This window comes from Pterocles gutturalis, unplaced genomic scaffold (assembly GCF_000699245.1).
Source record: "Pterocles gutturalis isolate BGI_N339 unplaced genomic scaffold, ASM69924v1 scaffold23914, whole genome shotgun sequence".
Taxonomy (NCBI): Eukaryota; Metazoa; Chordata; class Aves; order Pterocliformes; family Pteroclidae; genus Pterocles; species Pterocles gutturalis.
In genome coordinates, this window is record NW_010136536.1 from 44,008 (window position 1) to 59,045 (window position 15,038).

At 38.3% G+C, this 15,038-nt stretch overlaps 1 protein-coding gene across 1 annotated transcript in view; it reads right to left on the bottom strand.

The window, feature by feature from the left end:
• Positions 1–15,038, bottom strand: part of OTOGL (otogelin-like) — a 97,277-nt gene that overhangs the window by 37,046 nt on the left and 45,193 nt on the right. The window contains exons 26-31 of the mRNA XM_010082351.1: positions 9,456–9,590; positions 8,830–8,973; positions 7,053–7,172; positions 4,755–4,871; positions 1,238–1,394; positions 663–689 (exon numbers count right to left, since the gene is read on the bottom strand). Of these exons, the coding sequence (XP_010080653.1) occupies positions 663–689; positions 1,238–1,394; positions 4,755–4,871; positions 7,053–7,172; positions 8,830–8,973; positions 9,456–9,590 (700 nt within the window). The remainder of the gene's footprint in view (positions 1–662; positions 690–1,237; positions 1,395–4,754; positions 4,872–7,052; positions 7,173–8,829; positions 8,974–9,455; positions 9,591–15,038) is intronic.

Consider the following 15,038-nt stretch of genomic DNA (forward strand, 5'->3'; position numbering starts at 1 on the left):
GTGAGCTCGAGGGATTGTGAGTGACTATGCAATCCTACCCTAGGAAATGGGGAGAACAGAAAAGAGATAACTTCTAACACTGCTGCAGCAGACAGAGATTCTTCTCAGCACAAGCTACAAAGGGTTTTATTTGCAATGTGCACTGTACCATGTTTTATCTGAGGTGCCAGATGTGTCATTTTGCTTACAATACCCTGGACGTACAGCAGAAAGGCCCATGGGGACTTGCTTTGCTAACTTGCTGAGCTCATTAAACTCACACAACCAAATCACGAGTATAGAAAAAAAAAAAAATCATTCTAACCCGTAAAAAGAGGAAATCACTATGTATTTTTTTACGGGGTTAGTCTGAGTGAATTGATGTAAGAAAAGTGTCTCTTGGGTATTTATTTTTAAAAGATAATCAAAATAGCATCATATAGGAAGGAAAATGATAGAACAGTACGGCAAAGACACCTTCTGTATTCTAGAGTGGTCAATATGCAGAATTATCTGCAACTAAATGCTTTATAAAAATAGATTCAATTTTGGAACCAGGAAGTACAGATTTGTTTCTAGCACATAGCTATCTGGCATGATAGAAAACATGAAGAGTAAGTATATTCAGCAAGGTATATAAATATGAGGATGAATCAAAGACACAAATATCAAATACTACATACCTTGATTGTAATATTCACAGTCATAAGCTAGAAGAAAAAGAAAACAAGCACATTACTATTACAAAGTAACAACAGAATCTATGCATATCTGCATCCTAAAAATGTAAAATTCACTTTCATCAGAGGAAGTTTCATTTCCCATAATGTGTTTCAGTCAGTGACTTTATTTCCTTAGGCTTTTATTCAGTTACATACCACTGTATTTAAATAGATATGCAAGGACAGCAGACCTGTAATATGAATTATTCTACAGTTGAGAACCCTTCTCACTGTCAATGACAAGTAGAATAGACTGAATCTCTTTGCAGCCCTACACAGAACACTGGACACATCCCAGGTCTGGAGTACCGATGGCTTTCCAACAGTGTCTGGCTGGCACACCCTGCGCACAGCCAGCCCTCTTCAGTAAGACAGCAAATTTGGGTGTACAAGACTAATGGCTAACACAGAGACAACTTGAAAAATGTGAAGTGCATTTATTATCCACGTGCTTCTGTCACATTTGTATTACTGGGCAGTAAAAGGCCAAAGATGCCTCAAAGATGAGCTTCAGTGAGGCCATTCCAGGTACATACCACAGAGCGAAGGAGATCGCCAGTGAATCGCTGCTCCTTGCTGGCAGCACTTGTGGGCATAAGCTGCAATACTGGTACACAAGCACTCACAGTCCCCACCAAGATGGCAGTTGCATGTGTCCGTGTGACAATTTTTGACGAAAGAAGTCACATCAATCTGGGGGGCAGGGTGGGGTGGAAGAGGAAAAAAAAAAAAAAAAAAAGAGGGCTGGTGACTTCATTGCATGAGCTGTATCTATTCCTGTTGCGCTATTTTCAGACGGAATGCTACCTCTGTATTGATTGAAAGAAATTAAGATAAAAATAAGGTATTTTCTAAGGTATGGTTACATTCCTACACAAAAAGGACACTTTGAATGATCACCTTGTACCAATGTTATAGGCCAAGAGAAAATTTCAGTCATCAGTGACTATTGACAAGTATGTCTGTCCACACACTTGCTGTTCATTTTGGAGAGTATTTTGAGGCTGGCAGTTATGTTTTTATAAGGCAAATACTGCCATCTGTAGTCATCCTGTCAGTTTTGCATGAACAACAACAGAGTCAGAGCTACAGCTCTGATTATCAAGTAATTAAAGTAATAATTTGTGAGGGAGTTTTGATCAGGGAAAGAAAGCTTGAGCACACTGGTGACATTTTGCAGAAAAATATTTCTGCACTTATCTAGATTTTAATATACATTGCCCACAAACCTTCATTAGATCAGAAACCCACATGCTCACTCTAAAATCCTACCACATTATTTCATGGCTTTATGTGATATACTATTTTGGGGTTTTATTAAACTTCTTTGTAATGTTGAGCAACATTTCCAAAACAGTGTTCTTACTGAACACATGGAATGTTTAAAGCAATGCTTTTCTTCAGTTTAGACTCTAGTCTAGCTCAGTTGCAGGGCACTCAAATGGCACACATTACATTAGAGAAATACCATCTCTGTAACAAAGCAGCACTTATCTAACATGGAGACAGCTTCTCAGCTGGCAGTTGCTAGAAGCAGGCAGGGATACAAAGACTGTTTTTCTGACTTAGTGGAGAGAGATGCCATTTTACTTTCATTCTTATTCTTATTTTGAAAACAAGGATACCACTGGTGTGTGGGCATGAGCGTTAACTCCATTGAAAATTGCTGTAGTCATTTCACAAGAACCACCAAACTGCAGATTGGCTCCAGCGAGCTCAACCTGTCTCTCATGTCCGCAGGAGAGCATCTCCATGGGTCAGCAACATCGTGCTGTTGTAACAAACTGGGAGTCTCAGGTCAAAGCGCCTGCTAAATTGAGGAATTATGAGGAAGACTTTTTTTTCTGTAAGTGTTGAGGCTCCTCAGCCCTTGCAGAGTTCAGCACTTAGCTGGGCAACTGCAATCCATCAGTCCCTGACAGCCAGAGATGCAAGATTTTTTCTCCCTGAAAACAGGGTTTTCCAGCCTCAGCTGAACTCTGAGGCTGCCTGTCCCACACCGCGAACTTGCCTCCATGCACAGCAGGATCCTCCACCAACCGCACCACAGGAGCAACTGTAAGAGCGTTGCTCCAACCACATCCTGAAACCCACATCTACACTTTCTGTTCCTTCTGTGCTCCCAATGTCAGTCTCTGCTTGAGCTTTTTTTTCCTTGGCACCCAGTTCCCCACCTATGCAGCCAGCTGCAGATATCCTTGAGAGGAGGTCACTTTATATTACATATGTAAGAGCCATCTATTCAAACAATGATGAATATGTTGTATAAACATCTGAAAGATGTTTGCTTTACACACTATTCCATACAAGATAAATATATGCATGTGAAAATACTTGAGTAGTAATTAAGTGACATGCCTTGCACCTGACATGCATTTTTAACATAATTATGCTAATTTTTTGGCTGAATGTTTGCAAATTTTAATCGCAACATGGATAAGATATAGAAAATGAATGTTCAAGAGAAAACATCTTTCTTTATGAGTTATAATAATACAGCTCCTTAAAAACTCTCAAAAGTTCCATTTTTATTACTTTCCATTTTGAAAATACAGTCATTGCTATGTTCTCAGGCACATGCTCAAAAAATTCTTTACATAGTAACTGAAGTCAACATTAATAAATCTCTTGGGTTAAGCTACTGTAACCTTCTCCTCAGGCAAATTCCTAACCATAGAACCATAGAATCATAGAATGGTTTGGGTTGGAAAGGACCTTAAAGATCATCAAGTTCCAACCCCCCTGCCATGGACAGGAACACGCTCGACTAGACCAGGTTGCTCAAAGCCTCATCCAGCCTGGCCTTGAACACCTCCAGGGATGGGGCATCCACAACTTCCCTGGACAACCTGTTCCAGTGCCTCACCACCCTCACAGTGAAAAATTTCTTCCTAATATCTAATCTAAACCTACCCTCTTTCAGCTTATACCCATTACCCCTTGTCCTCTCACTACACTCCCTGATAAAGAGTGCCTCCCCATCTCTCCTGTAGCCCCCTTCAGGTATTGGAAGGCTGCTTTAAGTCTCCTCAGAGCCTTCTTTTCTCCAGGCTGAACAACCCCAACTCTTTCAGCCTGTCCTCATAGGGGAGGTGCTCCAGCACTCTGACCAATTTCGTGGATCTCCTCTGGACTCTCTCCAATAGGTCCAGGTCTTTTTTATGTTGGGGGCCCCACATAAAACCATGTTGATATCAAACTTCGGTCCTGAAAATCAGGAGGTTCAGCTGGGATATCTAATGATCTCATTTGGTATTAATAGTCATTTAAAAAAAAAAAAAAGGAGAGAGAGACTGGGGCAAAATGTCGTAGTGGTTCTTGCTTGCACAGGTATAAAGAAGCACCTTTGATAACTAAATACCTCTGGGATGCTAAAATCAGAAATAGAGAAAAATGTATAGAACATGTCATGTATTGATAAAGGGTGGACTAAAATGGAATAAAATATTCCCACAGAAGTTATTGTTGTCCCCATCTTGTCTAAACTGAATTTTAAAACATTCTTTTAACTCAAGTCCCAGGCTCAGCCAGGTGTTGGGAAAACAAGGACACCAAACCTCAGAGATTCGATAAAAAGCAGATGAAAAGCTGTCACCCAATTAAAAATATTAATAACTCTGAAGCTGAAATCTCATTCTCTCATATTTCTTTCTATACTGAGCAGAACAGTTAACAAAATAAAACCACTTGAGATAAGCTGCAAGCATGTTATACAAACACTTATTTTAGAACCCTGCAATATATACAAAAGCCTTAAAAATTTAGTTACCTGTATAAATACAAGATATAAATAAAACCTAAAGAGAACAGAAACTTGATTATCCAGTCTACTAACTCATGGCTCCCAGTTATCACTGTTATGTTTAGGCTCCAGTCTCGAAAGTAACAAGGAGCTCTGCACAGACGTAGCCCACCCACAAAGAGGTACTTGCAGGGCTCTACTCTGTATCCTCCATGGCATTCAGACTGTGGGGAATGGCAAGAAGAAATTAATTACTGGAATTTTAATCTTTTCCTACATGAGAGCACATCTTGGATAGTTAATAAACTTACCACATTGCGACAAGGTGCAAAAACATCACTGTATAAAATTGAGCATTCCTTTTTGGCATAAGGGAACTTGCTCTGATGTACCTCACATGGTCTTAGTGTTTCATTTGGGCTCTTGCACTTAAAAACAAGCAAAAACACCACAAACACTTTATACAAAGGTGTGTTTACCGTGGTCTCAGGTACACTATAGTGTAATATAATTTAATACCTGCATACTCAGAAAACAAAAATAAAGTTTAAATCTTCTTCATTTTCCCCTTTCTCTGGTTTGTTGTTATAATTGAAAACATTCGCACAAAAAAAGAATCCTTGTGTTTTGTTCTGAAGTACTACAATGTTCCTGCTGTCTGCTCAGTCCATAAAGACAAAATGTTTTCTTTGTGACACATTATAATCATTACCAGAGCAACCAACTGTAACATCACAAACAAATAACATAGTCCAAATCCATCCCTGGTGGGTGATTTTGCACTGACTTTAAATGGAGTCACACTACAGATAGCTTTAGCCCTGTAAGTTCAAATAAAGTAGCAGCAGTAGGAAGAGAGTGACCCATAAAAAAAATAGAGCCAAAGATCACCATGATAACTCAAAAATGGCTGAGATAAAACTCCCTCTCTTAAAGTCTCTCTTCAAGAAAAAAAACAAATGAATGCAAAAATACAGCAAAACTATATTCAGCTCAGAAAACATGAGTTCACCCAAAACCATGCTCTCTTGGTGCAGCAGGGAAGCCCAGGAGAGGGTAATGATGGCTCCATAGGCAGCATTACGGTGTCTCGACACAGCCTCAGCTGCAGTGCCGATCTACTATGCCCTCCTGTGTGGATGCTCAGATGCCTCCATGGAGAAAATGTGCTGCCACTCCCAGGAGGGAGAAACCTTTGGAAGCATCCCAGACTTCACAGTGCCTATGAAAACACACTTGCCAGTAGAAGAGTTGGGTTCTAGGCCCCTAGCTATGTAGCCTTTGCAGAAAAGATGACCAGGATACATCTCTACGAAGGCCAAAGGTCCTTTCTGAAAAAATCCCTAATGGCACTTCATCTGTCTCTGCAGTGGGCAAGTCTGGTTGAGCTCAGGCTTTCTGCAAGGCCAATATTGAACTCAGATCCTGAGTGCTCTGGCAGCCACAGAGATCAGAAGATTATGTGAGATTTTACAAAAATATATATATGGCCACAAAAAGGCAAGTGCAAATCTGAGCTGCATAAGCAAAGGTCATAACAATCTAAAAGTTAACATGCTAAGCAAACACTACACACTTTTTTAAAGCAGCCACTAACTGATAAATTGGAAAAGGAAAATTCATACACTTTATACAAAGTATTTACGTATTTCTTTATGTACCACCTTCTAGATAAGCAGTATAACCACCAATACTGTTCATTTGCCTTGCTTGCTCACACAATTTAAACATTTTATGTAAAATGGATCCAAAGGGAGATATTGAGGGAGAGAAGCCTCAAAATATTTACTTCAAAGCAGACTAGGTTTCATATTCTTTCATGAGGTGAGAGATTTTGGTTCAATTTCCTGCTATGAGTCAAGGAAAGAACAGAATAAAAACTGGTTCTCACAAGCGTCCTAAGGGAGTGCTTTGCAAATACTGGATTTTCAGGAGGTTCATAAGGCTATAAAACCTTATGTCTTCTCAGCACAGATTAATAAAATACCTATTCTCCTGTGTTATAAAACACAGTTGTGGTCATCCACTCTCTACAGCCTCTTTCCTTCTCCTCAGAAACCCAAGTTTTCATACTGGGTTGTGCCTGATGCTGTTCTGAGCCTTTTCTGTCTCACCCAGTTTGTTCTCTGTTTACAAACTGCAAATAAAAAAAAATAACTGTTTTATTTTTTCAGTGTTCAGAAAGAAACTTTTTTCCAGACCTTTTTTTTCCAGCATTCAGATTCTATTTACTTTCAATATCCTGGTGCCTCCAAAACCAGCGAAATTAGTTGTTTTTAAAATTGGTCTGAATCCAAAATATTAGAAGCAATGTATCTAATGTTGTAGAAAACTGAAATCCAGACAGCTATGATAATTATCTTACATAGGGAAAAATATATTCTTTCCTAAAAAGGTTGTTTGGTTTTATTTAAATTTAGTGCATGTTTGCTGTGACATAAGACATTATTAACACATTTCATATTTACAGACATAAAAATTAAAAGGTCCTCTTATACATTGACCATGAGTTTAGAAAATCCCTCTACATCATGTGCTCATAATGTGTTAATTTATAAATTAAAATTCTCATCCTTTTTATCTGAAATTTCACTGGACATGGGACTTACCTGTCCTAATACCCAGCTGTCTCCAAACACCTGTGCATTTCTCACCTCCATGTTGTTTGATGTAGTCAGATCATTTGAAGTATATTTGTCAAAATTTCCACACAAACCTGACAGTTTACCCTAAAGGAGAAGGATTTTACATATACTGACAGTCAATAGTATAAAATGACGTGTGTAATAACACATTCTTAAACTGAAAAAGGTGAATGCAACTCTGACTTATACTTTGAAAATATCTAACTCTCTGCTATGCTGACAGTTCCATATTGCAAATAATTTTTAATAGAAATTTATGTTTTCCTTTTTTCTTCCTTTTTTTCCAGAACCTGTTCTTACTGTCTGCCTGTGAAAAGAGACTGGAATCTAGTCATATTTTTTTATGAAAGCTTAGTAGTGCATTCAGTCCAAAAGTCAAAAGTTCAAGTGAATTACCTCATGATTGTGAAGCTTGACTAGTTGTTGTCATTAAAACTTGCTGCCTCTAATTTTAGCTCACAATAGCAAGAACATTTGTAATAGCAGTTACAAAAGAGACAGCTGTAACTTGTGTTGGAGCATGTGCTGCTGCTGCTGATGGAAAAAGCGTATGTATATATATATGCGCATACACATACATAGAGAAAAAGATATTTCTGCACAACAGTAAAATGTAGAGTTGTATTTCTCGGGTGCTGTGGCTCACTCTGATGAATTATTTTTTCCTTAGGGTCTGCTGCAGACATTATCTTACTGAACTGGAGCCTCTGGAAGAAACAGTCATTGGAAACAGAAAGAGCTTGAAGTATTTATGTCCCTGCATGAAACCTGTATAACTGGGCTCCCTGCTAGCTTACTCAAAAACAGAATTTTTTTTTTCACTGTGTATATTGATGACTGATAAATCAGCTTGTATGTGAAGTAGGCATTTTACGGCTACTGGGATAAAAGCCTATAATACTGTTGCTTTAAAACCAGAGAAGATAGTCATTGTAACTTTGATTTATGCTTCAAAAAAATCTGGTATTGTATTCTAGCATAGAGTGCTTTCTTTCACTGGAAAGAGCCCTCTCTCAATACGTGTCCATGGTTGAGACAAAGAAATATTGAATGTGCAGAGAAAGTCTGCGAGGACCCAAAGTCTGAGTTGCAGAGACACCAAGGCAGATGATGGTGTAGGAACGGAACAGAGAAGAGCAACTGGCAAGAGAAAGAGCCTCCATAGTCTTCTCTGCATCATGGCTGAAGTGTGTCTTGGTATACTTATTAGGTTTAAGTGCCTGTTTTTGTCTAGATCCTTTCCTGTATCTTGTCTTCTTGATTTAAAACCAAGATGTGATTCCATCTGCTCATCTGAGCAGCCTCTACATGTCAGGGTGCAGTTCCACCATCAGCCTAGTCCAATCTGTGCTACAAACCTGCCATCTTCCACGTTGCTAGATATGGAAGCTTCTTTTCCATTGGTTTCAGCAATTATGAAAACATGCAGTGAACTGGGTAACTCAAAACTAACCCTCTTTTCCCACCCCCAGAGTAACTTTGAGTCAGAGCTGAATCACTGTATATCTGCAAGGTTGCAATGTGTGGACCAACAGAGTAAGCGTGCATGTAGGAACCACCCCTTCTCTTAAGGAGTTGAGCCACAGAATCACATTCTTTGTCTCTTTACCTGGGAAATGTTAGCAGCTGAACACCATGATAAAGTTGGTCATGAAGAAAAGGCAATCATAGTTATTCAATAAAAGATCACATTAGCAACACAGAGAGCTACACAAAATCTCAGGCTTTTATTTTGGCTCACCTTCCATTGAGGTCCAACTTTAACATGCATCATTGTCTTCTTATCCCACAGAATTGTGATGTCTTGTTCTGGAAAGTGTATCACAGTATAATATCCAGCCTTCCAAAGCTGATAGTTAGATTTGTTTTCCTGTCCCCTTAAGGTCTTCTGGCAGAAATGAATATTTATTAAGACCTAATAAAGTAATTCTACCAAGGTATGCAGCCAATTAATAACAAAGCGTATACTGAAGAATACTTTAGCATATAGCTTGATCAATAATATTACTACAAATGTTGTTTAAATACTTTGATATTTTGTCTTTTCAGTCATTCAGTTCACTTTGATTTTGTACTTTCATTTCCCTTTCAAAACCAAGTGGAAAGAAACAAATAAATGCCAATATGGTTCAACTGCTTGAGGTTTTTGAGTAGTCTTCTTTGTAGGACAAACAGAACTTGAAAAAAAAAAAAAAAAGGAAAAAATAAGATTTTTCCTGGGACCTGCTGCTTTATCCCGGCCTAGACACTTGCACTATGTTGGAGACATTTTCAAAAAACATACTCATAGTTTAGAGTTGTAACTTCAGAATGCTTATCTTAAAGCAAAAGGAAAGAAAAGGAAAGAAAGGAAAGAAAATCACTAACCTGCTTCTCAGAAGGTTCACTAAAATAAATCTCAGTGTTTCCAACAGTGATGAAAACATTCTTTGAGCAAACAATATCATTGTCAAAGCACTTTTTGTTCTGAGCAATTATAGATATATTTGAGTTATCTGTGCTCTGCAATATGAAGAAGAAGTAATTTTACTTATAGATTCAATTGTGTTTCACTCCTGCAGATTTATTCCAGGCTTACCATCACAATAAGACAGATAACTTAGTATTAACACATCTTTGAAATTAAATTCACGAAAGATACCAAACAAGGAAATGCATTTTTAAATTCAAAGCTGAACCCACAACCAACTCAAACTTTGGAGTTAAACACAAGGAGCCATTACATTCAGCTGTGAGTCCTCTTTCTGAGGACTTCACAAACTCAGAGGATCAGCCTACCCCGTGAGTCTGGTTTAGGCTTTTAAAATGTGCTTATACATGGAATCCAATCTTTATTACACAGTATGGTTGTCAAAATTGAGACATGCTATAAAAAGATCTTTATTTTTAAACCAAGGTACATGAGGTCAAGCTAGTTATGTATTTTTAAACCAAGAAACTTACCATCTGTCAGTAATAGATAGAACAATTTTTGTATCACCACCCATCAAAATTCACAGAACCATGTGTCATACTCAATGTTATCGAAGGAGGCAAAAGTTTCTGCTGATTTTGTGTGTGTGTGTGTTTTCTTCTTTAACATTTAGAAGATTTGTCTACTCTGCTGTGTTTTGATTTGCTGGTGTTTTAGTACCCAAAATTCAAATTTACTGCCTTCCCAGTCCCATAGCTGTTGGCTCTCCAGCTTGCAAATTCATTTTGCATTCTAGGCATATAAAATAACTTGCACCTTGGCTCAACATGTCTGTTTATTCACCTACATCTTCTGTGGTTCTTCTGAACCCTAAGAGAAACACCCATGCACCTTGTAATTTCCCATAGTAGAACTGGTACTAGAACAAAGGAGACCAGCTGTATTTTCAGAGTTGATAACAGTACCAAACAAAAATAAAGTAGATTTACTCTTATCATTTCTTATTTTAACTTGCCTTTTAATTCATTTCTGTACCAATCCTTGCAAGTCAACAAGAAGCCATAACTATAGAAAAGACTTGAGAGAGTTAACTTCATAACATTAATATAAGCCAATAACAGTGCTGCTGAATCCAGTTTAATATTTGATCAAATTCAGTCCTACAGTCATTATAAACCTGAGACAGATATGAAATAAAAATCTTGCAGGTAGCAAGCTATATATCTCACCTGCTGAGTCATTTGGTCTTATATGAGATACTTAGGTAGTGCTGGAAACAAAAAGATGTGTAAACTTACGTCTTTCCTCCCACCCTCCTTTAAACATTATCTGAGACTATGACTAGCTGAAACTAATTGCAGGTGCTAACAGGCATGGTGGGCAAGATGTGAGTGATGGCTTTCAGCAGTTCCCCAGTCCTGGGAAATTGTCTTGGTACCCAGAAATGCTCTTGGAGAGCTCCACTTGGCCACAATGGGAGGCATCCTTTGCCTTCATTTGTGCCAACAGCATCTCTCCCCAGAGCTTTGCTCCCTCCCTTGGTGGGTGTACCCCTGAATGGTGTTGGGTACATACTCCTAACTACTCCTTGCCTGTCTCATATATGTACTCTTACTTGTTCTGTGCTCATCAGAAATCAAGAATAAAAAAACATATCAGCAATTTTTCCTCCCAGTGAGAAACTTGCAGACAGAAAATATGGGTGCTACAGGAAGCAGCTTTTTTTTCCCTTAATAAAAGTCATAATGACCAAGCTGTTTAAAGAACACTTGCAATCTACAGAAAGCCCCGCCTCAACCCTAGATGATGGGAAGCATAGAGGTATTTTTGTTGCTACACAGAGGAGGTGCTACAGCTTTGCTGCCCTTAGGCTAGCAAGGCCCACAAGCCAGAGGATGCTGCTACTTGGCATAGAATACACTCTACAGCGAGCTTGAGTGAATGCAACCAACATAAGGTACGGGAGACTGCCTGCAAGCTTTATGTTATCCTAATGCCAGGGCTTAAGAAACAGATGGTATGTGTTAGCAACTAGCTTGGAAAACAACAGTTAAGGTGGGTAAAGTTAGCCACTAGCTGCCAATAGTAAGGGGATGTAAGAAATCAGCTCTTCATGATTTAGCAGGAGACTCAGTTCAAAAGTAAAGTTAATCTGTTCCATTTTGTTATAAAGTTGTTTTCAGTTGCACTCAGAATAAAATTGGTCACTACCTTTTCAGGAAATACACTGTGTTTTAATTAAGCCAGGCTTGCTGCTGGAGTCAGCCCAGTAATTATTCCCTTCCAAGTCAGATAACAGCCCAGAGCATTTTTGGATTTATTGGAGGTAATGTGGTAAATTAAGAAGGAGACAAACTCATTAGTCTGCTAGATAGGATGCAAGCTGATACATTCTGTGATGGCCAAATGAAAAGTAAGCAAGGAAGCTACCTCCCCACTGTCAAATCTGTTCAGAAAAGGACTTTGCTTTCAGTCTGTGGGTCTATTTGATGCCTAGGACATTGTGGGCTGTTTTCATTGCAGAGTTCATTCCCTCTTCAGTTAGCTTAGCCTCAGCAAAAGGGGACACTCTGAGTTAACGGGGAACTTCACTGCAAAAAAAGAGATGGAGGGCTTTATTTTAAATAAGGATAGATAATTCAGGCTAATTATCCCACAGTAAAAATACACCTTTTTTGGCAATGAAAAGTTCTCAGAGCAGCAGTGGGTAGCTGTATTAACTATGCTAAACTAACTAACTAAGCTGCTGCCTATGCCTTCTGACAGTTCAGGCCAATCCCTTCAGCTGAACATCATCAACATACTCAAGTCAGAAGTTTTTGTGTATGGCTGGGATTTGAGCCAAGGGCAAAAGTTGAGTTATGTTTCAAGTTAACTCTGCAGTAGAGAGAAGCCTGGAGACAAGGAGTGTTTTGCTGACCAAAGCCAGAACAGGGAGTCCTGAAGACATGTGAAGTACTTACTTGTAGGACTGTATGTTGGTGTTAAATTACTAGAAATTATGCAGGATGGAAATGCAGAGAGACAGTGGTGGTGGTTCAGTAGAGCTATGAGTAAACCAGACATCTAAGAAAAAGGGCTTTGCATTAAGTCCTGAGTCTTCGGTGCTTTCTCTCCTTCTAATTAAATCTTAGACCTAAACCCAAACATAAAAACACCCTTAGGGATTATGTATCTCTTGTGGCACAAAGCTTTCACAATGAGATTTGCTTTATATGCACAACCTTGCCATTCTTTCTATCCACCTTCAAATTATCCTGTAACTGCTACATGTGCAGCCTCTTCTTGCAGCAGGGAAGAAACAAAGTGCAATTGAAACTTAGCACTTAACTGTTGCCAATGCAAAAGCAAGAACGGGGTCTATCTAGATAAAGTGAGCATCATCTTTTAACATCTGTATAAGACAGTGAGGTCTTGGGCAAATATCAACAGCTCTTAGGGTCTGTGATAGTATAAATTATAATGCCTGAGCTCCATCTCTCTAATATGCACTGGATCCACACAGGTATGAAAACAAGCTTTTGTCACTACTGCTGGAAGAAATGTCTGAGTAGACACTAGGAGCAGGTCTAATGAATAACAAGGTGGGGGGTTTTGTTGGTTTTCTTTTTTTTTTTTTTTTTCTGCATAGTCTCTTTCCAAGGCAGACTCACTCTTTACCTTTTTAGGTAAAATGCACCCAACAGGGGATGTACTACAGTTCATCATGTGAAACCTACTTATGCTGACAGAAACTAGAAATAAAATGGTTTTCCCACTGCAAGAGTATCTTCCCACGTAAATTACCACATCCAGCCTGTTCCAACTTAATATCAGTTTCTTTGTGATAACATGGAGTTGCCAAGCAACAGAAAAGACAGAGTCACAGCTCTGGGCAGTCAGTCAAAAGCTCATTGTCAGTCCTGCTTCTCAGGACATTCTTTTTCTGGACTTCACTGCACTTTTTTTCCATATTTCTTCATAGCTGAAAAAGCAAAGCACTGCTTTTCTTTTTTTTTTTTTTTTTTTTTTTTTTTTAGTTGGGCTTGGGAATGATAGGGTTTATTTTTGTTAAAAACTTTCTATTTCAATATCCCATTAGAAATTTTCTATCACTATCAACCAATAACAACACTGTGCAGTGTGGTTACATAGTCAAAATGCAGCCTAGGAAAAGACAATTTAAAAGTGGATGCATTTATCTTCTTTAAAAGTTTAATTAAAATCCCTCTAACTGTTCAATGTAAAGAACGTTCTTTTCTATTCTTCATACCCTAATTTCCCCCACCCCTTTTTTTTTTGTTTTATTCCCTACAATACACTGACTTGAAAACTAGTGTGGCCATAAAAGCATCTAGGGACATATTGAGAACTGGATAGAGATAGATTAGTTCCATTTGCCTTTTGTTTTAATAACTCTTTAGAGATTTTAATATATAACCGCACACACAAACAAATGCAAAAAGCTATAAATATACTGAAAAATATACACAGGAGTTTAAAAATAGAATTTGTTTTCTCCTTCCTACGTATTTTCAGAGAGATACTATTAGCTCTGTTCAGCCTTAACCTATCAGGAAATTTTATGGAAACTCAGACTTAGTTTAGTGGTATTGGGTTCTGAGTTTCCTCTGAAGGTACTTAATTATTACTTCTAGTGAGCTGATACTAGGAGAAGTAAAGCATTTTAGCCCAGATTTAGTGAGCCTCTGGGCATAAATATTTAAGTGTTTTGGAAAGCAAACAAATGCCTTGGCACCTGACATGATCCTTCTCTGTTAGTTTCTTGTGCCATTTTACAGGTGGGTTGATCTCCCGATAATCAGTGAAAACACATTAATTATGTAAAACATTCACAATTTACACCAAGCATCTCCTGTTGGAAGGCTTCTTCCATTTTGCTGGTGTGATAGTTTCTTCTGTACCATTTCAAAATTATATCTATGCACCTTCTCTATAATTTTATTTAATCCCTGCTTTTGCATCCTGTACAAATCTGTATTGTCAAATGCTTTTCCCCATAGCTGTTCAAACAGTGGAGTAATATTGCTTGGAGTCAGCAGATGGCACTGATACACACTGTCTCAATTTGTGAAGAAATCCACATGAAAATTGGGAAACAATATTATAGGAAAGATAGTAGGTGATCCTCTTATGGGAGAGAGAAAAGGAATAGCAATAGTACTTATTTTTCCACTGATGTTATGTATTTCTATGCAAGTATTTTTTTTAAAAAACCCTGCATTTAGGAGCTAAGAACCTAAAAGCAACACTGCTCATGCACACACACATGCACATAAATTCTCTTTTCCTCAGCATCTTCTCAGAGTTGTAGATTACGTGATTATTTCCACTTAAAATATGTACAAGAAACTTGCAATATACCTGTAAGATATGACACATTTCTAGCATTGTAGCACAACTGAGTAGAAATGGAGGGGAGCAACATGACTGAGTAGATGAACTGATGTAAATTCAACAGGAATGAGATTATTCCAGCTACTGACTCACCCTCAGACAACTTCCAGGTATCTGCTAACGTATCCACAATAACTCTT